The sequence below is a fragment of the Ochlerotatus camptorhynchus genome, unplaced genomic scaffold (assembly GCF_037179485.1).
Source record: "Ochlerotatus camptorhynchus isolate MF236.1 unplaced genomic scaffold, CSIRO-AGI_Acam_v1.1 ptg000330l, whole genome shotgun sequence".
Lineage (NCBI taxonomy): Eukaryota > Metazoa > Arthropoda > Insecta > Diptera > Culicidae > Ochlerotatus > Ochlerotatus camptorhynchus.
The window spans coordinates 1,089,491-1,116,549 of NW_027040818.1; the positions used below are offsets into that span (position 1 = coordinate 1,089,491).

A 27,059-nucleotide genomic window follows, 5' to 3' on the forward strand; every position below is an offset into this window, starting at 1 on the left:
ACTAGGTACCCCTCGGTACCCAACGCTCAAATTTTTAGGAGTGCTATTTTATAAGGTGATCTTCCAAATACAATCAGTTTTCGACTACATCAGGGCCCGCCTACCCTATTTTCGAGCCATTGAATATGACGTCACAAAAACGCATGATGGGGTACATATAACATTGACTATTTTGACTCGAGATTTGACTAGATACCCCTGGAAACCCAGCACTGAACTTTTCAGGAGTACTATTTTATAATGTAATCTTCGTAATTCAATCGCTTTTAAACCCTGCCAGAGGCCGCCTACCATCTTTTCGGGCCGTTCAATATGGAGTCACAAAACCGTCCGATGGGCTGTATATAATATTGACATTTTCGAATCGAGATTTGGCTAGGTACCCCTCAGTACCCAACGCTGAAATTTTCAGAAGTACTATTTTATAAGGTAATCTTCAAAATACAACCAGTTTTAGACCCCGCCAAGGCCCGCCCACCCTCTTTTCGAGCCGTTGAATATGACGTCACAAAAACGCTTGATGGGCTGTATATCACATTGAGTTCAATGAAAAGCATTGGTGTACTCAGCAAAGTTGTATATTTTAATGATGCCAACAATTTCTTAGAACATGATAAATTGATCAAATTTGAAAAAAGCACTAATTAACTCAAAAAACCAATATTAAGGTAGTCTTAAAAGAAAATATATTATAGCTCTACAGAGTTATGATGTAGAAATTTGGTGTTTATAGCATATGTTCATAAAATCAACTGCTCTACAACTTTGTCCAAGACATGGAACCATTATCTCGTAACTGAAAAAAGTTAGAATTTGCATGTGTAATACTAGCTTAAAGATTATTCAAGTGTGTATTTCAAAAGATGCGAGATATAATTTTGAGCAACTTCTCCCAAGACACCCAGTCTCTAAAACGTCCGAAAAGGGTAGAAAATATTTTTGACCGTCTTTATTCATTATTCGTGCCACTGTGTCGTCTTCTTGAAATTGTGAAATAAATTTTAAATTACTTCTGGAAGATGCGATAAATTCCAAATGCAGACCAATTCTGGTTTTGGAACTAGAAGAAACCAGCCTCATTGAGAGTGGTTGGGCAAATCTTCAAATGTATAGGTAATTAGATTGCCATTGCACTTAGGAACCGTAGAATTTTAGCGGCAAGGGGGAGTCTGCAAAAGTTGTGATCGGTCACGCATTTTGTATGTAACAGGAAAATTCGTCGCGTCTTATTAGCAACAAGCTTCATTTCTAATAAAAACTCCTCTTACCTGAAGTAAATTCTCTTTAGCTTTTGAGGGCTCTTTGGCTTATAGGAGAATGGTATACGACCAACAGACGTATTTAATTACCTTTTCAAAGTAAATCAAATGAATTTTCAACCAAAACTGCTAAAGGAGCTGCAGCTTTTATTTAAAGAAATTTTTATTCAATTGCTGTTTGAAAAGTACGAGAAAAACCTTGATTAATTTACTTACTGGTGTCAAGTAATCTAGCGAGCATTGGGCATGACCGAGGATGGAGAGCGGCAGCTGCAAACCGAGTATTGTGGCGTACTATTGTTGATTATGTCTTATCTTAAATGTGATGTTGTACAAATAAACGTATGTATGTATGTCAAGTGCTTTTCTCGTGTAGTATTAAAAAGCTACATTTCATTGTCTAGTAACTATTGTGTGGGCACCCAGAACATTCGTGAGTGTCGAGTAAGTGGAGTAGAACTTAATATTGAGCAGTTTGACGATGAAGTTGGGTGAAAACAACTTAAATATAGGTGAATTCATTACATGTGCATGAATGACAACTACTTTTAGCCCTAAAGATCCCGCACGCAACCTCAGGGTTAGCCAAATTTCCATACCTGATTGTTGTTGTTTTGATAATTTGACGTTTAAAGTTATTTTACAATATAAATTACGGCTATTTGAACTCTATTGCCTCCAAGTTACCAACTAAATTTCAGTTTCATTCAGTCCTAGATATGCTTTGGATACCTCTTGAGAAATGGCATTGTACGTCTAATATTAGCAACAAACAAGCATGCTTCAGGTGCCCTTGCAATAGTAACCAGAATATGAAATTAAGCATTTGAATACTACACGAGTGTTACTACACACTTGTTACTGGTAGGTGGATTAATCAGAGGTTTATTGCATTTCAGGACAAAATGTCTTGACCATATCTCTGGAACCAAATGTCCGATTAGGATGAAATTCAACAGGGTTCTTGGGAGACAGATTACTGTTTGATAGCAAAATACAGTTAACTCTCCATAACTCGATATTGAAGGTACTATCGAGCTACAGGATTATCGACTACCGTAGGAAGGAGATGCTTGATAAATCATCGTGCATTTCCTAAGAAAAATTTGAAATTCATAGATTATTATTATTTTATTTATTATTTATCATATGAAATAACTTACCCTAATCCAGTGCAGAAGTAATGTACGCCAATCCACTTCCAATCAATTTTAAACTAACACGCGCACAGTATGGCAAATTTCGTTCTGACAGCCATTTTTACGAGTTTTCGTCCAATTGGAAAAATAAAATGAGGCCGTTTTCATGTTGACAGATATTTTAAACACAGACAAACAGACATAACACTCGCAAGTTGTTCATCGAACAAGCATTTAACGGTCAATTCAAAAGTATCGTAGTTGGTAGTACCACCACCTGTGGCGCGCATAGTCAATTCCCTTGCGTTTGACGTTCACACACTACCGTCATCTGTTCAGAGTAGTGCCCACCACAGTGTACTCAACAGATGGCGGTAATGTTTTAGCAACGATGTTTAACAGTGAGAAATATTCAATGTGTTATGTCTTTTTATCTGTGTTTTAAATATTCTCGGCAAAGCCAAATGAGACTGCCGTAGGTTTCGTTAATTTACTTTGCTGAACACAGCAGTGTAACAGTGATTATTTTAGACGAGGTTTGGTAAATAATTCTTATCACTGAAATTTCGACGAAAAAACATCCGAGCTTGAGTAAGATTTATTTTTAATGGAATTTTGGTATATTTTTGCTTTACTGAAGTGAAACGGTAATACATTTCACCGAGAACAGATTGTATCTGTCAACCAACTATATCTCAACAAGCCCCGTAACGTGGGTAGATCACCTTTACGTGGTACGTTACGAGATGTAAGATCTACCACCGATTCATAGTGTTGACTACTTCAAAGTAGGGGAACAGGATTTTTCAGTAATCAAAGGAACAAATCTTAGTCCTTGTTACTTTTTATCCTTGTTTATAGTGATAAGACTCTGCTTTGTCCACCGAGGATGATCTTGAAACTAGGAAAAAATGAGTTAGTTAGTCTTCACCTAGGGGAATTTACGTATTCTCGGCAACCTAAGCAGCGACCTTCTTTCTATAGCCTTTTTCTCTATGGAACGCACACATATGTAGTATTGGTTTGTTTACAATCTTTTGCTGCCAGCTGCTCTAACAATTTCAGTCGAAAGAATTGTCAAAAACTGTTTTGAAACGCTTTTACAAAGCTCCAATCTTCTCTAGTGAGAGCGAGTATTATCGGCAACCAGTTTTTCTTCGGCAACCGTTCCATTTGAACTGCATGTAAATCTGCTGTTCTATTATCGGCAACTCGAAATCAGCTACAATTTGTAGTGCGTGTGTTTCATTTCAAGAAAACCCTGCTAGATTGCTTTTTCTCAGTGGTAAAAATATAGTCAAATTGAAGCTGAAAGCATAAAGAATCGTTTGCATGCATTCAGCGAAGTGTTTTCGTAAGAAAATCCAGTGAAAATAGTGTTTCAATTTGTGTTGCCGAAAACAGTCTGTCATGCCGAAGCTGTCATTTCCCCTATGTGATTCCTAATCATCTATTCGTTGTTCCATAATTTGAAGTGGTTAAGACTAGGGTTCTAATGCACGGTCATTATCGGTGTCATTGTTTAATTTTGAAGCTAAGGAATCCAATTTTGACTGACATAGAGGCGCGCCTTTGGAGGGTGTTCCAACACTCCGAAGGGTATAAATAGCAGGACCTTTCAATTAGAATCGATTCCTTGCGATGAAGGCAAGACTGACAACTGTATCAAAACCGAATACTTCATCATTTATCAATAGTGATGGAGTTATACGACATGCACTAAACTTAGGACATGGGATATACTACAATAGATCAAATTACTGGTCGTAGTGGTGTTATGTCCTGAACAGAGAGAAAAAAAAACTCAACAAGAAATCCTCAAAGCACTGACAAACTTGAACGCATCTTAAGGACCAGGACCTGATGGGATAGCAGCTGTATTCCTGAAGAATCTTTCAGAAGAACTCTGCCTTCCTTTAGAATGCCTTTTTAACATGTCTGAAATTTGGAAAGCCTATTTTTTGGTGCCTATTTTCAAATCTGGCACGAAATCTGGCATTATTTCTTGCATTCCATAACTTTTTGAATCCATCATAAACGACAAAATTCATCAACACGTAAAAATTCACATAACAAGTCAACAGCATGGCGTCTTCAAGGGCCGCTCCACTGCTTCTAATCTTCTGGAGTTTGTCTCTATTACACTGAATGCCATGGATAATGGAAACAACGTAGAAGCTTTTTACACTGACTTCAGTAAAGCATTTGACAGAATCGACATACCATTATTACTCTTCAAGCTGTAGAAAAAAGGAATGGAAACCTGACTTTTAAACTGGCTCCAGTCCTACTTGAAAAAAAAAACCGTAAGCAAATTTTACGCTTTCAAAATAAACTTTCAGAACCAATTCTAGTCACCTCTAGGGTCCCCCAGGGATCTCATTTGGGCCCACTTCATTTTCTTTTATACGTAAACAGCATTTCCTTCATACTGAAGAACATAAAAAAATGTGTGCATGCAGACGACATGAAGCTCTTCATAGAAATAAGACATGCCTCCGACGCAGAAGTATTCCAGAATGAAATTAATCTATTCTACACCTGGTATAGCAGCAATCGACTTCACCTCAACGTAAAAAATGTAACGCAATAAATTTAGTAGAAAAATTAGGGAACCTACTAATAATACAATTAGAAAACGAAATAGTATGATTTTTTTTCCTTAATGTGTGTTTCCATCGATCTTGTTTTCCGTGCTGAGCACCAATGCTACCAACGCCAGGGAGGCAGCTTCCACACCTGGACCCTATCTATCGACCCATCAACTCATGAACCGGGGCTTTACTTCCATTCCGCAGGAAGACGTGATCAGAGATGTTATGCCTCAGAACATCCCGGCGGCGCCGACTGGGATTGAACCCAGGCCTGCTGGGGTGAGAGGTAATCACGCTTACCACTACACCACCGGCGCCGCTTTCTCCCTCCAGGGTTATCGAACATCTCAAAACCACAACACTCCTCTGCAAAATATGATTAAGTTTTCACTTGGCATGTAATGAACAACAGAAATACGCGATAATTCATATAGTTACAGCGGCTGATGGTTAATTTTAAATATACTAACGGTACTGCCTACGGCGACTATGACAACGACGACGGTTGTGTGCTTTATTATGGATTTATCGAACAGCCGTACAAAAAACCGTAATTTTAAAACGTTAGTTTGGAGCATATAGTTTAAAAAGGCTTTGATGTAGACTAACGTTTCAAAATATTCTTTAAATCATTCATTCACTTATAACCAAACGGTATTGGTTGACCACTTAATGAAACTAAATGGACTAATGGTTGCTCGTATAAACTATTAATTAAACTCAAATAAAGGCGTAAGATATTGAGACTGTTACTTGCGCAGTTCACTGAGAGTCTGCGCCTAGGGGCAGTGTTCGGAAAAACTCCAAAACCCAAATCTCATGCATGAGTTTTGCCTTACATAATTCAACTGCGCAAAAATCACCGATGCGTTTTAAGGTTCAAAAAATTCATTGCTTTATATTTTGGCGTTATTCATTGCTATTGGGTTTTTGATCTAATTTCCGTCCAACTAAGCACATCCCGCACTTCACCTCTCTTTTTTGAAAGGGTTTGAACAAAACGTGGAATGTTTTCATCAAATTTATTCACCTTTCCATACGTACCGTTGGATTTGATAAAGAGTCAAACAATGTTGAGATATTATTAAAAATCTAACACTGCTTCTTGATTCTTAATTCATCCTAAGAGTTGCGATTCCGTCCTAACGCATTGAAACGCCATTAAATTTTCTTCGTCCTACGGATGATGGTAGAAAAAGTGGATTCGCTAGGAGCGCTTCTTTTGTTTTGAGAACAATGGTTGTAAATATTCATACAATGCACTGTAATAGGCTTCATGTTGCGGCTTATGAACTAACGGATCGGAACAAACGTAGGGGAAATGGATGTAATATCGGCCTAAATGTCCCTAATATGGGCCCATGCATAAATTAGGCAATCGACTAAATTTTCAATAGCGACCAAAAATATCCATTAGTAACGTCCCAATGACGCGTTCATCTAGATAAAATTGATAAATAGTAAATTTTTAGCGATGGGCCCAATCTTAGATCCCTAGGCAAACATTAGAGCCATTTCCCGTACTATTGATTTTTGCACGGTGAAATCATTGATATTAATGATAATTTCTGCTCGATAGAACGGAAATGGGCGATTATGACGAAGTAGCGCTCTTTCCTAACAATTGTTTTTACAACAGTGGATGGAAAACTTATACAACATGCATAAGCATGCTATTAAATAATTGACAATTAAGCGGTTTTTATGAGTTTGGTGTTGTGAGTGTGAGTGCATGAACATTTCAAGCGTGAATTTTGTTTGCCACATTAATACGCGAGTTTATTCTCCCAGAGAGGCTCAATGAATGAGATTTGAGAATGATTTTCCGAACACTGCCTAGGGGCACGAACGGAAGCTTGACGTACACGGAAAAAAAATCCGATTCCATTTTCATGAATAAAAAATCATGAAATGAAAAAAATTTGCCATCCCATGAAACCGTAACAATGATTCATGATTTCGTCAAGGAAATTAGTCATTTCATAATGCAGTGGAATCAAGGCCGCTACAAGCGTTACACGTACTTGGCAAACCGTGTTCATAAACCACAGTACATAGGTATCTCTTATACGCCTTTTGTCTTTCATTTTATACAAGTACTGATAATCTAGTGGTCAAAGTGTGGGTTTAATGATCTCAAGGTTCTTGGTTCGAATTCAGCCTGATATTTTATTCTTTTTACATTTTTTGGTTTGATTTCAACTCGGATGATTCATGATTTTGGGCATGTTTGCTGCGTTACGCAAAAGTTGCTCATGATATCATGAATATTATTCATGGTGTATTTTCATTACATGAAAATACGCTGTGTTCGTGAAATCATGAGTCATTTTTCTCATTTCCGAGATCGATTTTTTTCCCGTGTAGGAACGCGATTGGTTGGCGCATTTGTTTTTGGGTTGACACTAATTCTGTCAGCCGAGCTATCTCGCTGTTGCTAGGATCTATAATCAAGACAATTTTGTTACTTTTACTGTTCATATAATTGTTTCAACATGCTACATACAAAATGGAATGGATATCAACAGTAAGGCCTGTTATTTTAAACTTTTTCAATGTAGAGCTTTGTTCAGAACGCTAAAAAAGACTCACTAAAAACGGAGAGCACAATTTTGCACCTATTTTATGCGAAACTTCGTAATTGATCGCGAATGTCTCGCGATCACAACATTTTAGCTCGAAATCCCTCTAATCAATTCTCGGTAGGGTAAACAGTCCAAAATGCAAGGGAGCGGTGCATAGCAAGCCGTTTAAGGGGAAGCTTGCCGGCCCGAAAATAAAAAAATATTTTCGGTACATTTTTATTTCTTTAAAAATATTGGGAAAAAATATCAAAAATCAAAGAAAATCAGTTTGTTCCTTAAATTTTTGTCAAAAATTACATGTAAAATTTTTTTCTATCTCATCATGAAAAAAAAATTGGACTCTCAGCAAAATCGAAAAGTCGATGTTTTGTGGTTTTTTAAGTCCAACTTTATGCCATAATGACTTATAAAAAATGTTTTTGCACGTGAATTTTCTTTGAAAAATTAAAAAATATGTGATTTTCTTAAAATTTTGATATCTTTTTCCAATATTTTTAGAAAAATCAAAAGGTAATTTTTTTTTCGGAGCGGTGAGCTTCCCCTTAATAGCATAATTATCCATGTAGGGGGCACTTCTAATCTAATCTATAAACAGATTTTGCAGTGCTGGGTACTGAAATCTGCAATCTGTGATAGAGAAATCACTTTTTCCCTCCACAGAAACGCACCGTTTTCTTATGCAAAATCATTGATGTGCGTCCACAAAACGCATGAAATATTAAAAAAAAAATAAACAGAATATTTGGTAAAATTTCTTTGCTCATTCTATAGATAAAAGATGTATCGAGAAATTATTGCTATCTTTGATATTGAAACGGAATTGCGGGAACGATTTACGATACTATTTGGGATATTTTACCTATTGTGTCAGCTCATCCATAACGTTACATGCCTCATTTTCGATTTCCTAATTTGACCCCCAGTATAGTGTAAAGAAAGACGTAGTCCTACGTCAAAAATCATTTGCATTTAATTTTCCGAAATGTTTGTTGAATGGCTCACTTCGAAACAAGACTGTCGTTACATTAAACGTTATACCACTTCTCGATTTTACAAAGATAACACCAAACTCTTAATGGTTTGAGGATGACGGTTAGTTTTGTGAAGCTATTCGGTGTTTCGGTGTGGCAGTCATAGCATAGACATTAAAAAATATGCAAAGAACCAAACCAAGTGCAGATTATTTATAGTTATGAACTGAGTTCATGCAAATATGGAGCAAAAATCCATTACTGGATAAGATAACATAGATTCTCATACAATTTTAGAGAACCCACCCTTGAGACAAAGATTGGACCCATTTTCATTTTGACCAAAGATCTCACATAAATATAGTCAATGTTAGTTAAGCTGTAACTTACAAAGAAAACAATTAAGCATCCTACTACTATGCATTTATGCTAGATAACAAAAACATGCTTCATCCATTTACCGAATTACCTAAATAAGATTCCCTGCGTAGTCGATTATGCACGACACTCCCCTCACTTGATAGAGTCACCGATTAGCACGAGCCAGTCTGACTCGATTTCAACAGATTCTCATGACACAATCCGGCACATCCGATCCGACAGCACGCGTTCGTTCGGTGTAATCAAACAGAAAAGAATAACAAAACTCAAACTGCCCGAAACGTGACTGGTGATCGCTATGAAGGAATACCCACCCGATTTGACTAATTGCCTTATTACTCGGCTCGTAATGAAGCTGTACGAACCGGTGCACCGGGTCCGTCCATATGGCGACGATGATGGGTAATTGAAAAGGTGTAAGCATTTGTAAAAAAAAAATCTGTCTAACTAACTACACGATGCACAACGATACAAATTATAAATTCTAGTTTTTATTTTATTGACGGCAGCGGAGAATGATTCTGACGGGCGTTGTTCCGCTGCAAAGCAAGGTTGCAAGTACTCATTTCACTTAAAAACTATGTGTTGCTATGGTTCGTTTCACTGTTATTTTGTGTTTTCCGATATGCAGTCCTACCATAGAGGTAGCTCTAAGACCAGAAGGTCCCGAAGAAATGTGCTCAACTTTTTGGCTCAGCTCTGGTACTCTCTTCGGTCACAAGCTCGAAACATAGGAAAATCCACGAGCCCCTCATTTTATCTGTCAAACTTTCATAGCGAATCAAAACAAACATTTTTTAGTACTAGAATTTCGACTACAATGGGGTACGTTAATCGATTTGCTTGGGACCAATAGGCTAGTCAAAATCAAATTTTAATTAATCATCGACCTTTATTCATCTGTGTTTGATCTCAAAATTACAAAATCAAATTTTAAATTGTTAGTTTCCACCGGTTGTCCTACTCTATCCAGCATTTTACGAGCGCTTATGGCCGCCACAATCTGGCTGAGTTTTTGGTAGGGAACATATGATTTGACATTTGGGTTGTGTCGTTTGACTGGTAAACGTTCAAATTTGATCGTTTACACGTCAAACGGCACAAGCTAAATTTCAAATCTTATGTTCCCTACCAGAAACTCAGCCGTTTCATATAACTGGAACACCGATCAGCGGCATGATGCTGCTCATTTGCTGATTTCTATTGGAGACATTATGCATTCTTATATAGATGCGATCTTTTTCGTAAGTACACAATTGTTGTTAGTATCGCTACTGTATTACCTGACTTATAACGAATATACGTTGTATACGAAAACCCCGAATACAACGTATAGTTCGTCTAATTTTACATTGCAAATGCTATGCAAAATTAGACGAGTCATACGTTGTATTCGGGGTACTCGTATAAAACGTATATTCGTTATAAGTCAGGTAACACAGTAGTATTATTTTCCGTAGGCCGTCTTCTATCACCTATTTTTTTTTGTCGTCAGCCAATGTCGAAGAGTTTTAGCACCATGCACACATTCATATCCGAAATACGCATTCCCTGCTTGTTCCTCAAATGTAAATCCCAAATAACTTCCAGTGATGTATGGTTTTGTGATACAGAATGATAATCCCATTGCAGTGTTTCTTATTTTGCAACTATTTTTCACATGATAGGGGAAATGGGTCTAATGTTGGCCTATGGATCTAAGATTGAGCCCATCGCTAAAAATCTGCTATTTATCAATTTTATATAGATGAACGCGTCATTAGGACGGTATCAATGGATATTTTTTGTTGCTATTGAAAAGTTAGTCGATTGCTGAATTTAAGTATGGGCCCACATTAGAGACATTTAGGCCGACATTACATTCATTTCCCCTAATATATTTTTCTTCTTTTTCTTCAACTCGAAACAAACAACAAATGCCGATATTCAGTATTTTTTTAATACAGTAGGGATGCTTTTGCCGAGCAATCAGTAATTTTGTTTACTGAGATTTTCGGCAAAAATTGACAACCGTGAATTTTTATAATTGCCGGTATCCCCGTCAAATTTGCTGTTTGCCGAGATGGTTGCCGAGCACTCAGTGGTGCCCATCTCGGCAATTGTTTTGCCGAGATTCGGTGATAAAAACTTAGTGTGTACAGTCAAAGCTTGAATACGAGGTTTCAACTTGCCAAAGTTCGTAACACTTCAAACAATCCTAAGAAGTGTTGGCTGTCAGCCTTTCCAATGTCGGTAAATCGGTTCATGAACGGGATTTTTCAGTGGAGGGAAAAAGTAAGGGACATAATAACAGTTGTTTATGGGATTCTGTAGTTAAGACCAGTGGTGGCACGAATACTGGAGTTTAACGTTTTTTCTTTAACATTTAATACTTTGTGCAATAACGGTGCCGGTGGTGTAGTGGTAAGCGTGATTACCTCTCACCCCAGCAGGCCTGGGTTCAATCCCAGTCGGCGCCGCCGGGATGTTCTGAGGCATAACATCTCTGATCACGCCTTCCTTCGGAAGGGAAGTAAAGCCGTTGGTCCCCGGTTCATGAGTTGAAGGATCGATAGGTAGGATCCAGGCGTGGTAGCTGCCTCCCTGGCGTCGGTAGCATTGGTGCTCAGCACGGAAAACAAGATCGACGGAAAAAACAAACCAAAGGGAAAAAAAAAGATACTTTGTGCAATGACCATAGTGAAGACACACAAACACAAACTGGCAAGCGGAAAAATGTCATCACATTTCTAAACTGTTTTCTGCAGGCGACAGAACATTTCCGCACAATGAAGCAGACAAGACCGCGCGACATAAATTTATGTAATGTATAATTTTGCTGATTTCTGACTAATTATAGCATTTATTTGAAGTTTATTGCATGGAATTATAAGATAAGAATGAATACTAACTATAGATACTATAGATTCCATAGATATGCGGAGGAAAAGTATAATGCAGCCAAACGAACTGTCACTTAGTGTAGCCAAACGAGCATGACGTCATCATGGTGTTGTTTGAGGGAGAAGTATTGTAATATTATGAGCACAAAACGCTTTCCACACTCCACATTCCGATTTATTTTGCGGACAACGGAAGAAGGAAAGATAAAGCAACCCATTCCTCGATACATTGTTGCAAAGATTTGCTTTGCACTTCATTTTGAACTTTTACGCACGACACAAAACAAAACTGCACAACGAAGAGCTGTATGATGGCATGAACTTTTTTCACGGATGCCAGTAAGATCATTTATTTTTCATGGTTGCCAAAACAACTTTTTGTGTCTCCGCTTATCTATGGAATCTAGAGTATCTATAATACCAACCTGGGAGGGAGGAACAGACTCGGAAAATGTGAATGTCAAGTGAAGCCAGAAATGAGCTGTCACAAACTGTCAGTGGGAGCCAGCAGTACAAAACATCAATCAATGGGAAGTATTGATATCGAATACAAAATATTTTCTTGCTTGAAAACAATTTGCACTGCAAAATTTTCGTTTCTTCAGTTCAGGAATCGGTATGTAATTTAGCTAAATTGTAGTGTATCAAGCATGTTATATCGTAAATTTGATAGTTTTCTCAAAATGGTGGGGGTTGTAGAGATATTCAGGTACGGTTACTCTAAATTTTCGGGTTCGTGTCGGGTACGAGTATACGAAGAAAATATTTTTGAGTTCGGATCGGGTAAGGGGTATATTTGGGTACGGAGGCACGCAAAAACTTCAACTCCGGCACAGGAAGCAGCCGTAATTAAATTAATTCCATTCATTACAGGGGTCAGGTCGGGTTCGGGTTCTTGAAATTTTTATGAATTGGTTACGGGTTTGGTTCGGGTATTCAAATGTCTATATCCGACCATCTTTATGGGATTGTTTGTTAATGTGCTCAGACGTGGTCAAAACATCATACTCTGGCTTTGGGATTCCCACATCATTCCGGTACATGATATTACCTACGCGTTTATTATTATACCTGAGCAACTTGAATGAATTTTCATTCTCACTAAAAACACTTTATACAAAGACTTGTTTTATGCAGCCAAACGAGCTGTCAAAAAGTGCAGCCAAACGAACATGTAAGATTCGATGGTTCGGTAAGGGGGAAGCATTGTTATCCAGATTTAACATTTTCGAATAGGTAACTTAAAATGGAAAATAAAGAAAAATGCTGCAAACATGTTTTTGTTGTTCCATGCCGATTTTAATTCAATCTTTCTTTCATTAAGCGTTAAAATCTAGTGAAACTTCAATCAATTGTGTATATTTTAAATATTGTCATTCATATGGCCATAGATTTGCTGTCATGTCGTTTGTCTCGAGTAAAAATTTGCCGGCTTACTCGTAAGCGGAATTGAATATATCGTCTGATGATTTTTTCTTTCATCTTGTGACATTCTGGCAAGTGTGGTGCTGATACTACTTTCATCATCAGGTTATAATATTTCAACTCTAGATTCTCATTCAGCAATCGGAATACTGAAATATTACGTTTAAATATATCTTCCAGCTCCAAAAACAAGTTATACGTTTCAACATTGACGTAATTTAAAGCGTTGCCTGTATAATCCTTGAACTGGGTAAACACAGCAAACTGATCGGAAACCGTATTTTTGTTCATACATTTTCACCCTCGTATTCGTCCGATTTTTTGGGTTTTTTCTCTGTGGACAGCAACATCGTCACGGATTCATCACCGCCATCGCTGAAATCGTTCTTTTTACGTTTTCGCTGACTCAGTTGGGCTACCGTCTTGTAAACAGGAACAGCACTTTTGATTTTTCGCACCTTACCGCTGGAATCCATGTACAGCTCACATTCGGCAAAATGCAACTAAAATTGTATAATTTAATGAGATAATAACTCTTTTCACTATTTTGTCTAAATACTAACACTGCACAAACGATTGCTTCCCAAAATTTTTAAATCCTCCGGAAGCTCACAAAACGATAGCCACTTTTTGCGCTCTGATTCCCTGCGAGTAAAACGAAAAAACGCCACGAAACGCATTCCACTTCGGGAGTTATTTCCACAATATTTATAAAAACAGTTCATTTCCACTGATTTACAACGCGTTGGATGATTTTTTCGATTAAAAAAAAAAACGGTTGCCTGATGACGTTGAAGCGAACATTTTTTTCTACGATATCAAAACAAACATTATCAAGCGTTCATGTGAAATTTGCATGATTTGCAATGAGGCCAGTTTTTAAGTAGCTTTTGTTGTTATTTTCGCTGGTTGCTAGTTCTACTGTTTTTACATCTGCAAGTCTTTGTATAAAGTGTTTTTAATTCTCACTAGCTCTAATCCTTGAGCCCGAATGAGTTTCTTCGTTACACGCTGTACCACAGACCGGTTCACTTTGTGGTTCGAACTTTTCCTCCAAATCTAGATCGTTCCTGGCGACTTCCGGGTATGAATCCTCTTCAGTGTTCTGTTCATCTTTTTCATCTCCAATAGCAACCCATTCAGGCACCACAGCAGCAAAGTTCGCGTAGTTATGATCCAGAAGAGCCGGCGAAGAGTAGAGGGGACGGGATTTATAAAAGTCCAAAAACCGATCGCTCTCTTCCGGTTCGTCTTCAGGAGGTAGCAAGAAAGCTTCAATCGACGGAACGGCATCTTTATTTTCGTTTTCTTCCCATTTTTATCGACGCGGAAGCAGTCCTCTAAGAGATGGGCCTGCAAATAATTAAAAAAGATCATAGCAACATTGATAAAATGCAAAACACTTGTACCGCCAACACTTACGCTACAGACTCGCGAGCTTGGTTTAATTTCGCCGGTTCCGGAATCCATCCGACAGAACTTAATCCATTGGGATCTTGTGATATAATCAGTAAGAAAGCGCAAAACACCCAATCCAGGATAATTCCTGCTGTTCCGGCCGCAGTATTTCACCTGACACTTCATTTTGGCTGATTCACTACGAGTCTCTACAAGTGATTTTTCAACTCCAACTTTCCACAAGCATTAAGTCATCCGACGGTAACACGTAAACAGCAGAGACACGAAAAAACGGAAACCCCTCATTATGGGAACAAATTACTTGATATTTGACATTTTTCCTACTCTATATCTCCGCCGTTTGCTTGTAATGTAGAAACACACGGCCGCCCGTGTGCTGGCTGTTTTGTTTTGCTCTGGACGATGGTCTTGCAAAAAATGTACTGTTGCCACCTCTGGTTAAGACGCAATATTTCTATCTCTTATGGTTCATGAGTTATGATTTTTTTAAACAAGCAGGTTAGGGTGGCCCAGTTTGAAAATCGGTCTGCTCAATTTAGAGATATTAACAATTGAAAAGAGACATTTTTTCGAGGAAAATCTCATTTAACTTTCAATAACAACCTGGTTGCAAGAGCAAAAATATTCGCCAGAAAAAGTTCTAATAGCGCCTAGAAAAACTTTTTTACGAGAAATGAACGTATGAACAGATAGGGGAAATGACGGCTTCGACATGACAGACTATTTTCGGCAACCCAAATTGAAACACTATTTTCACTGGATTTTCTTACGAAAACACTTCGCTGAATGCATGCAAACGATTCTTTATGCTTTCAGCTTCAATTTGACTATATTTTTACCACTGAGAAAAAGCAATCTAGCAAGGTTTTCTTGAAATGAAACACACGCACTACAAATTGTAGCTGATTTCGAGTTGCCGATAATAGAACAGCAGATTTACATGCAGTTCAAATGGAACGGTTGCCGAAGAAAAACTGGTTGCCAACAATACTCGCTCTCACTAGAGAAGATTGGAGCTTTGTAAAAGCGTTTCAAAACAGTTTTTGACAATTCTTTCGACTGAAATTGTTAGAGCAGCTGGCAGCAAAAGATTGTAAACAAACCAATACTGCATATGTGTGCGTTCCATAGAGAAAAAGGCTATAGAAAGAAGTTCGCTGCTTAGGTTGCCGAGAATACGTAAATTCCCCTATTTAAATAAAACTATATATTTAGGGGCTTGTATCCTGCTTGTTAAAAAAAAATCATAATTCATGTACCATAAGAGATAGAAGTTTGGTGTATTGAGCAAAGTTGTTTCTAATTGATTGTTCTACATTTTTTAACAGCATTGAATTGGTCTATCTCAAATAATAATAAAAAAGTTTGTATTTCCAATTCACCAATTTTATGAACCACCCTAATTTCACTAACATATAAAGGTCAAAAACAATTAATACCCCGTTCACATTACAGCGTATATCACGTAATATAGGCTGTCTTGCAATGAGCACTCATACATAGGATTTCCAGTGAAAACTAGATGTATGAGTGCTCATTGCAAGACAGCGTATATCACGTGATATACGCTGTAATGTGAACGGGGTATAAGAAACCCGAAGACGCCATATACCTAAAAGTGGTGGTTTGGGCGCAAATATTGTTGTCTTCCTAAATACGACTTTGGGACCATTGTGATTCATATCACGCGTTCTTATTGGCTTCGTTCGGTAGCTTTTGAACTAAAATATAGTACCAAAACCATAATTCACTTGTTAACGCCAAAATCATGGATTTATTTCATGTTTTCTGCTCGATATGCCCAACATGGGAGATTAGGCCGAAGCAGTTCTCTACCCAAGAAGTTGAAAAAGAGAACGGGGCAATTCTTGATGACGGTACGAATCGAACGAGTGAGATTTTATGATCACTTTCAGCTTTCAAGATATGTTACTATAAAAACACAGACAAACAGACATAACACATTGAGTATTTCTCATTGTAAAACATCGTCGCTAAAACATTACCGCCATCTGTTGAGTACACTGTGGTGGGCACTACACTGAACAGATGGCGGTAGTGTGTAAACGTCAAACGCAAGGGAATTGACTATGCGCGCCACAGGTGGTGGTAAATACTACCAACTACGATTGTCCGTTGAATGCTTGTTCGATGAACAACTTGCGAGTGTTATGTCTGTTTGTCTGTGATAAAAATATTCATTTCCTTGCTTTTTTTTGCATCCTCTCAACACCGCTCTGTCAGCTATACAGTGGGGGCGACGTTTATCCCAACGCCGTCACTGCACCGCATCTCTGGTAACTGGAGAGGAACAGAGCGAAAGCAGAACATCATTCTCATACCAATCAGTCTGTAACCGAAACGAATGAATAAAGACGTGTCTAATCGTATACGGTCCCGCGTGTGAAAGTTTTTCTTGTTATATCACGAAACGCATTGTCCGGATTCCGCCCGGTATTCCGTTGCCTGTTGGGTGCCTGAAGTGTCCGCCTGTCCACTCTGTTGTCCATCAGGTTATGGGCCCAGAGATAGTGAAAAAGGAAAAGTATTTTGTGGGACGAAAAGTGCTTTGCGGAAGACATTAGTGCACGAAAAGTTTCGGCGTGGTTTCGGTGGCTCGGTACAGTTCTTTCGGTGGCAGCATTTTGTTCAAGCTGCGGGGCGCACGACTGTAGTAGTGTGCGTGTGCAATTTGGTGCTGAGCTGACTCTGACTCTGGTGGTGCGCGTTTTTTCCTTTGGCGTAGTCGTTGGTGTGTTCCGAAGGCGGGAAGATTTTTTGTTTTCCTAGCGTAACAGGTGGAAAGGGCCTGACGTTTTTTCATTCTCGTCGCGTGTGTCGGTCGGAGAAGAAAATGGGTGATAAATTCCTGTTCGCTCGCCTGAACAATCAAAATTTCCCTGTGTGGAAGATGCGCATGGAAATGTACTTGAAGCGCGAAGAACTCTGGAGTGTTATTAAAGACGAAAAGCCAGAGCCGGTCACACCTGAGTGGACAACCAGTGATGAAAAAGCTATGGCGATGATTGTCCTAGCCGTTGAGGACAGCCAGCTAAATTTATTGCGTGGTGTTGATTCGGCAGTGGGCGCGTGGAACAAGTTAAAAGAATTCCACGAAAAGACGTCGATGACGTCACGTGTGTCCTTGCTTCGTCGTATCTGCAGTTTAAATATGAACGAAGGGGACAATATTGAGAAGCACCTGTATGAACTTGAAGAGCTGTTCGATAAGCTGGCGTGCGCCGGCCAGGAGATGGAGATGCCGCTTAAAATCGCCATGATCTACCGTAGCCTACCGGAGTCCTATGGCAGTTTGGTCACCGCCCTCGAAGGGAGACCGGACGCCGACCAGACTATGGAGCTGGTTAAGCAAAAACTGATCGACGAGCATCAGCGTCGATGCGAACGGTCGGGGAGCTCCGGTGAATCGGCGATGAAGATGCACAGCAAGAAGAAAAATGAGAAAGTGTGCTATCGGTGCGGTAAATCGGGACATTTTCAGCGAAATTGTCCACAGCAGCCAAAAGGTGGCCCGGGCGGTAGTGATGTGAAGCGTGATTCGAAAGCTAAGTCCGGTGGTGCGAGGGCCAAACAGGCTGAAGAAAGTGAGTCGGCGATATGTTTTGTGGCTGGAACCAAGTGCAGTGGACCTTGGATCGTTGATAGTGGGTGTTCCAGCCACATGACGAACGATCGGTCATTCTTCAATGAACTGGACACGAGTGTGCGAGTGAAAGTGTTCTTGGCCGACGGGTCAGAGACGATGTCCGGTGGACTCGGAAATGGCACAGTAAAGTGTGTGAATGGAGACAACCGTTTGGTGGATATTCCGTTCAAAGACGTCCTATACGTGCCCTCATTGGACAGTGGACTCATATCGGTGAGAAAACTCGTGAAAAATGGACTGAAAGTGGAATTCTGTGGTTCGCGGTGTGAAATTTTGTCCGCGGGAGGCAAAGTGGTGGCTGTGGCGGAGCCCCGCGGCAGTCTGTTCGCGTTGAAGATTGCAGAGGAAGCTCGGCTGGGCAAGGAGGCTCGGCACCTGCAGAATTGCCAGCATACCTGGCACCGTCGGCTAGGTCATCGGGATCCAGCGGCGTTGGATGAGATCCGGAGGAAGGAGCTATCTGAAAACTTCAAGGTTCAGGATTGCGGGATCCGGCAGGTTTGTCAACCTTGCCTAGAAGGTAAATCATGTAGAATTCCATTTCCCAAAATCGCGGTTAATCGTACCCAACGTGTTCTCGACGTCATTCACACTGATGTGTGTGGACCGATGGTAAACGTCACGCCCGGGGGTGCCCGCTATTTAATGACAATCATTGATGATTTTAGTAGATACACTGTCGTGTGTCTGCTGAAGCGGAAGAGCGATGTAACTGATTGCATTAAGAGATTTGTCGCGCACGTCAAGAACATGTTTGGTCGGGCTCCATGTGTTATTAGATCAGATGGCGGGGGTGAGTATACCGGACACGAGCTGAAACGGTATTATGAGCTAGAGGGCATTCAAGCGCAGTACACCGCGGCCTACTCTCCCCAGCAGAATGGAGTGGCGGAGCGTAAGAATCGCTCCCTACAAGAAATGGCCACCTGTATGCTTCTTGATGCAGATCTTGACAAAAAGTACTGGGGGGAGGCGGTGGCCACTGCTGCCTACTTGCAGAATAGGTTGCCATCCCGCGCTGTCGATACGACGCCTTATGAAAGGTGGTTCGGCAGGAAACCATCACTGTCGCACCTGAAAGTGTTCGGTTGCCCTGCATTTGTTCACATCCCAGAGGTTAAACGGTCGAAGTTAGATAGCAAGGCTAAGAAGTTACTGTTCGTGGGTTACTGCAGTGACAGGAAGGCCTATAGATTCCTCGATACGGATACAAACGGAATCACCATTAGTCGCGATGCTCGTTTTGTGGAGCTTCAGGAGGAGAAACCAGTGTCGGATGGTTTGCCTCCAACCGAAGAGGATCTTGTAGAGGTGGAGGCCTCGAGCAGCCAATCGCAGAAGCAAGTTGAAGCACTAAATCCAGAATCGCCAAGGGATCCGGAAGATGATGATGAGGAATACTTCTCCGGGGATGATGAACAGGCACAGCCCGACCAAACGGAAGCGACCCAACAAAGGCAGAAGCGGAGCACCCGGGGTGTCTTGCCAAAGCGTTTGGAAGACTACGTCGTCTGCGTTGCGATGCAGGCGCAGGAGGAGCCAGCGACCTACGAAGAAGCAGTGTCGGGCGCCGAGCAAGGATTATGGAAGGAAGCTATGGCGGAAGAATACCGGTCGCTGATGGAAAACCAAACATGGAAGCTTGTCGAACTGCCAGCCGGTCGTACTCCAATCAGCTGCAAGTGGGTGTATCGGAAGAAGCATGACAACATCGGCAACATCTCTCGATTCAAGGCTCGACTAGTAGCGAGAGGATTCTCGCAAAAATTCGGAGTGGATTATGATGCCGTTTTCGCTCCGGTGGCAACTCAGACAACTTTGAGGACTCTCCTGGCGGTCGCCGGGCATCGGAAGATGTCCGTTCATCACCTCGACGTAAAGAGCGCTTATCTTCACGGAACGCTCAAGGAAGAGGTGTATATGATGCAGCCGAAGGGATTCGTCGTTCCTGGGAAGGAGAAATTCGTGTGTCGACTGCAGCGAAGCCTTTACGGCCTGAAACAGGCCGCACGTGTGTGGAATGAGACAATCAGTGCGATGTTGAGAGAGCTCGGTTTCACACAGTCGGTGTCAGATCCATGCCTTTACGTCAAGGAGTTGTCCAATGGCAACGTCATCTACCTATTGATATATGTTGACGACATGATCGTGGCGAGTACGGTTCAGGAGGAGATTAGGATTATCGAGGACCAGTTGAAGAGGAAGATCTCATTGACGTTGTTAGGTGAAGTTAATCAGTTTCTGGGCGTTCGAGTGACCCGGGACCAAGATGGATATTTCAGCCTGGACCAGAACGTATTCATCCGTGCACTCGCTCAACGATTCGGCCTACAAGACGCGAGAGGTTCGAGCATCCCGCTTGACCCAGGATACTACCGTAGCCGGGTAAACAGCCGGCCTCTAGATACGAACGAGCGCTACCACAGTCTGGTAGGCGCACTACTCTATATCGCAGTGAACAGCAGACCGGATATAGCCGCAAGCGTATCCATCTTGAGCAGGCAGATCAGCAGCCCAACGGAGACCGACTGGGTCGAACTGAAGCGCGTCGTCCGATACTTGCTGAAAACGGCTGACTGCAAGTTGAAGCTGTCTGCTACGAATGGTGAGCAGCTAGTTCTCGTCGGATACTGCGACGCGGATTGGAGCGGGGACCCTTCTGACCGGAAGTCAAATTCCGGCTACCTGTTCCAGCTGGGAAAAGCTACGATCTGCTGGGCGAGTCGGAAACAGACGAGCGTCTCTTTGTCCAGCATGGAAGCCGAATATATGGCCCTGTCTGAAGCGTGCCGTGAGTTAGTTTGGCTGAGGCAACTGTTGGAGGAGATGGGAGAACACCAAGCAGAGCCGACTACAGTTATGGAGGATAATCGTAGCTGCATCGTTTTCGTGGAGACCGACCGCAAGTCTAGAAGATCCAAGCACATCGATACCCGTGTACACTACACCAAGGACTTGGTCGATAAAGGTGTGGTCACTCTCCGATATTGTCCGACGGAGGAGATGGTCGCGGACATTCTAACCAAACCGCTAGGTGCAATGAAGCAGCAACGATTCGTCGAAGCAATGGGGTTGGTCAGTGCCCATGACCGGGTGGCATCGGCTCCGTGACGTCGAGGAGGAGTGTCAGCTATACAGTGGGGGCGACGTTTATCCCAACGCCGTCACTGCACCGCATCTCTGGTAACTGGAGAGGAACAGAGCGAAAGCAGAACATCATTCTCATACCAATCAGTCTGTAACCGAAACGAATGAATAAAGACGTGTCTAATCGTATACGGTCCCGCGTGTGAAAGTTTTTCTTGTTATATCACGAAACGCATTGTCCGGATTCCGCCCGGTATTCCGTTGCCTGTTGGGTGCCTGAAGTGTCCGCCTGTCCACTCTGTTGTCCATCACGCTCAACAATTGGCACCTTTTTTCCAGAGCGATTGGAACTGATCGTAGGATTTACCAGTTGGCGTTTTTTGACAACCATTCCGAGTGATTCCGCACCACGTAGCATCTAATGATTTCATAATTCCAAAAAACATTTTTTTTGTCTGAAATAAGTATTTGCCACCATGCTGCAAAGTGCATCTACTGCAGAAGATATGAATCATGTTGTCACTTAAGGGTCAGATCAGATTATCATCTTTCTTGAGACCCGTGTGATTTATGATAATTTCACGCACCTCCAAACAAAAGATCTCCTGGGTAAAAACCATTGCAAGAGTCACACATTTGCTGTTTCTTATTACGGTAATTAGCAAGAATAAGCTATATTCACCTGGAGACCTCCAACAAACCTCCCGAGATCTTATTGCTTCGGAAATCGCCAACTTTCCACATTATAGCGGTTTATAACTGCCGCTAATCATGGCACCTTCTGCACAATCGCATATAAGGAAGTGAGCTGCAGCATCATCCCTAGCCAAGATACAAGAGAGAAAGAACTAAATGACACTTTGTCCTACTTGCAGAACTTGCATTACTAGGTGCACGCCTAGATGGTTCCAACAGCCAGCTGAAGACAACCTGATTGCATTCCTTTGAAAACTGGTTTGCATCTCTTCTACCATCCGTGGTCATTTCACTTACCCCGATCTTTCGCATCCCGTATTCGCACACTCTTTCTCAACAACAACACAACATAGGCAACGAGGAGGAAATTAAGCCCTCTAGTAAAAGTATGGACGACTGTCACCACAAAACTGAACAAAGCTGTTCCAATCGAGTAAAGTGGTGCATTGTGACGGTTCGATTGGAACAACTTTTGACAGACGTCCATACTTTTACTGTAGGGCTTTAGGCGGAAAGGGGCATCTAACGTTGATTAAAAATATGCTGCGTCATTGATCTCCATAATAAAACTTAAAAAAAAAATCTTTTTTTGCGATATGACAGTAATAAAATCGTGGATTTTCCTATGTTTCGAGGGGTGCATCGATTAGCTTGGGACCGAAGAGAATACCAGAGCTGAGCCAAAAAGTTGAGCTCGTTTCTTCGGGACCTCCTAGTCTTAAAGTTACCTCTATGGTAATAATCTTCAGCTGACTTGACCACTGCATGCTATTCGTGTTGGAGAAGCGCAGTGCAAGTCCATTAAGCGAAGAGATGATTGATGCTTCAGGTGTTGACTGTTGTCGATCGTAAATTTTTGTAGTGGTTTTCAAGTCATTTATAGTTTGATGTGGTTAATTTGAATGTTCTTTTGTTGCATTTCCATTTCGTTCTAGTGGATCAGTACTACCGAATGCCTCGGATATACGCGTACGATGACTACGATGAATGCTTCGATTCGTTCGAAACCCCAGACCCCGTATACTGCGTCGCTCGATCGGTCATCAAACCGGATAACCACTCCGAGCTGTGGAGATTTATTCAGGTAATTAGACACGGGCATGCGGCAACTTGTTGGTGGATAGATACACTGGAAGACGGTAGGAATGGTTGATATCGTTGCAATAATGGGTGGAATTTCCCAAAACCAGAAACTGCGGAGAAATCGGAATTTATCAATCTAATTGTGTCAATCGTGGTAGAGAAATCTCCCGAAGAGCACTCCTACCGGTGGTTCAATTATTGGCAATAATGTATTGGCTATCCTCGAATCAGAAGAGCTGGTTTTTTGTACGTCGGGCAAGTAATGACTATAAAGAAAGAGAGAGGGATTAGTAATTTCCACTTAATTCCTCTACCTTATTTGCATATTTTGTCTACAATGTGCAGACATCGTCAGTGGCTTGTACTCATACTCGAGTACTAGTACAATACACTGAATAAGTCTGCACATTGTAGAAGAAAAACGCATATCTGTCAAGGATAAACAAATAATGTAGAGGAATGCCAGGAATGCTGCACAGAACACCTGAGTTTTACAATGAAGTTTCAAATCTGTTCAGTGTTTTTTACAAACATTTGGTACGTTACTGTTTTTTTTTTTTGTTTTTGTAAAAGATTATGTTTACAATACATTCGTCACAATGTTTCCAGTACTCCGGAATTGCAGGTAAATGTCTATAAATTACGGAAATACATCAGTTTTGTTTGCGAAAAATTGGCAAAACAATATTTTTTTTACAAAGCCTTTAGTAAAAATAATATTTTTCAGACCAAATCCAGCACAAAAAGTATCGAACAATATTTAGGAAATTTAGTATGTGCACCTTTTTCGACAGTTTATACTTTGCAAAATAGAAATAAAGTCATTGTGCACCTGTACAGCTTCACCGTTCGCTATATTGAACTTTTGAAAAATTTCCATAACAATTGTTTACTCAGAATCTGGGTAGATTCTACTCATCACTACAGATCTAGTTTACTTATTTATTAAAACTCCATACTACACACATGTGTGATCTATCCAGTCACTGGGCAAACTCAGAATTGCGTGAAGGCACCCAATAGAAGGAGATAGTGAAAATTTCTTACACTTAGACCAGTGTAGTAACGTGACTGAGTGATACCTGGGGCTAGGCGGGAAATATCAGGAGCTCACGGTCTTCCAGTGTTGATGAATTCTTTACCGTTAATGTTCACGAAAAGCTCACTATTTTGCCATACAGAAATTCAAAACAAACAAAAATGATGGGTGGATTTGGACAGTTTTTGAGCTGCTTCATACGACCGGAAGGTGTATGCTGATCACAAATGCCGTGTCAAACTGATTTCCTACGCAATTCATCAACCTTTGATGTGAATTTCGCTAAAAAACACGAGGAGCATTTCTTATAGAGATTAGTGACGTTTAACGCACGCACACTAGCGGAAGCAACGCCGTGTACAGTTGTTTATTATTTTCCTCTGGCTAACCTAAAAAACGTATGAAAGTAGACCTGTCAAAATTAGTTTGACATCGATTTGTTATGTATTTTCCTCGGATATTCACTAACACGCTCTCACATATCGCACCAATACAACCGGACGTGAAAATCTCAATTAATTATATGATTTGAGTAGTAGCTATACTGAAGATCCGAGAGATGTCGCCCCTTCAGTGGTAGGAAAATCATTTTTGCAGTATGGAGAATATCAGAAAATCCACGATTTGTGACTAAACATGCTTTCACAGAAGGAAACAAATAAACAAGTGTTTACCTTATCACCATAGTAACAACCACAAACGAAGTGACAGACGACTTACTGGCGAAGAAATCCATTAAAATAATGTGGTTCACTGTAATAGAATTTTCTTGGTAGCTTGTGCCATTATCCACCAGATGGGTTAGTTTTTTTGTTTTGATTTGAACAAAGTTGATTTTGTGTACAACACAGCAAAAAAAAATGTAATATCGATCAACGTAATTCAAGCTGATGTATGAAATAACGATGTAATTGGTAAATCAAAGTTGGCACTCGTGGAGAATAGAAGAACTATGAGAGTGATGATGGTTTCAAAATTTTCCACGTGGAGGTATACGAGTGCAATCTTAAAATGCTTTTATTTTGCAAATGGAGCATTTTATTTAAATCTGGTTGCTGCTACAGTTGTAGAAAAGTTGAAATCTATGTGTACACATAAAAATCTGAAAAGATATTATTATTTCTATATTATATGTCTATTAAGTAGTCCTTAAGTTTTCTACTAGCGTAGCATTAACCAGATTTAAATAAAATGCTCCATTTTCAAAATAAAAGCATTTTAAGATTGCACTCGTATACCTCACCATGTAAAATTTTGAAACCATCATCACTCTCATAGTTCTTCTATTCTCCACGAGTGCCAACTTTGATTTGCCAATAGCAAAAAGCAGATACAATATTACATCAATGGATGTAATTTTGTTCGCAAAATCGATGTACATCGTACAATGTGATATTACACAACTGATGGATTGACCTGGTTGCAGCAGTTTCGATGTAATATTCAACAACTTTTTTTGCTGTGAATGATTCTTTGACAGTGTGCAAAGAGTGCGTATCATTTTGTCATTTTTTTATGCATTTCAGTTTTGAGTAGAGTGAAAGAGATAGAACCAAAATATTCTAGTACATTTGGTGAAAATGCTAGTTCAATCCAATAGTAGTGTTGCCATGTGGTACAATCCAGTAGTAGTGGTGTTGCCATGTGGTACACTGAAAAATTGCAATAGCAGGTTAGTCACCAAAGTTTTCGAGCCGCTCCGTCTGTCACTTCGTTTGTGGTAACAACAATCAATACGAAACTAACGATTTTAAATTGGCTCACCACTTTAGTAGCCTATTGGTCCCAAGCAAACGATTAACGTACCCTATTCTAGTCGAAATTCTAGTACTACGCAATGTTTGTTTTGATTCGCTATGAAAGTTTGACAGATAAAATGAGGGGTTATTGGTTTTTCCTATGTTTCGAGGGGTGAATCATTTAGCTTGGGACCGAAGAGAGTACCAGAGCTGTGCCAAAAAGTTGAGCACGTTTCTGCGGGACCTTCTAGTCTTAAGGCCGGCACACAATAGATACGTTTTCGGATTTTTTGACAGATAATGCATGGGCTAACTGTCAAAAAACCCGAAAACGTATCTATTGTGCGCCGGCCTTTAGAGTTACCTCTATGATAGTAATGTACTCGTGCAATTTTTGTGCATCTTAAACTGCCCATAAAGACGATAATGAATAAAATCTAAAAATTCTCATGCATTTCCAAATGGTTTCCTACCATTCCCATACATTCGAAGTGACTGGCCCTCTGGATGTGGATGATGTCAAAAACAACAAAACATGATTAATTAATTATATGATTTGAGTAGTAGCTATACTGAAGATCCGAGAGATGTCGCCCCTTCAGTGGTAGGAAAATCATTTTTGCAGTATGGAGAATATCAGAAAATCCACGATTTGTGACTAAAAATGCTTTCACAGAAGGAAACAAATAAACGAGTGTTTACCTTATCACCATAGTAATGTACTCGTGCAATTTTTGTGTATCTAAAACTGCCCATTAAGATGATAATGAATAAAAACTGAAAATTCTTATGCATTTCCAAATGGTTTCCTACCATTCCCATACATTCGAAGTGACTGGCCCTCTGGATGTGGATGATGTCAAAAACAACAAAACATGATTAATTGGCGTCTTGCAGTGAAACTTTTCCAAGCTTTCGCCACCTACATTTCGAAGTGAGAACTACTAGAAGGAGGATAGTTTCCAAATTTTCCAAGTAAAACAGACGCTTTGTGGGGCAAATCGGTCCATAAAGAAAAACTAATAATTTTCCGTGGAAACTTTTGCTTGAATCGGGTAAGAAAACGTGTTTGAAAACTATTTGTTATTATTTC

The 27,059-nt window shown here is 40.3% G+C and overlaps 1 protein-coding gene across 1 annotated transcript in view; it reads left to right on the plus strand.

The window, feature by feature from the left end:
* LOC135708369 (nose resistant to fluoxetine protein 6-like) overlaps positions 1–27,059 on the plus strand; it is a 51,761-nt gene that overhangs the window by 16,041 nt on the left and 8,661 nt on the right. Inside the window, exon 2 of the mRNA XM_065230450.1 lies at positions 23,041–23,189. Coding sequence (XP_065086522.1) covers positions 23,041–23,189 — 149 coding nt within the window. The remainder of the gene's footprint in view (positions 1–23,040; positions 23,190–27,059) is intronic.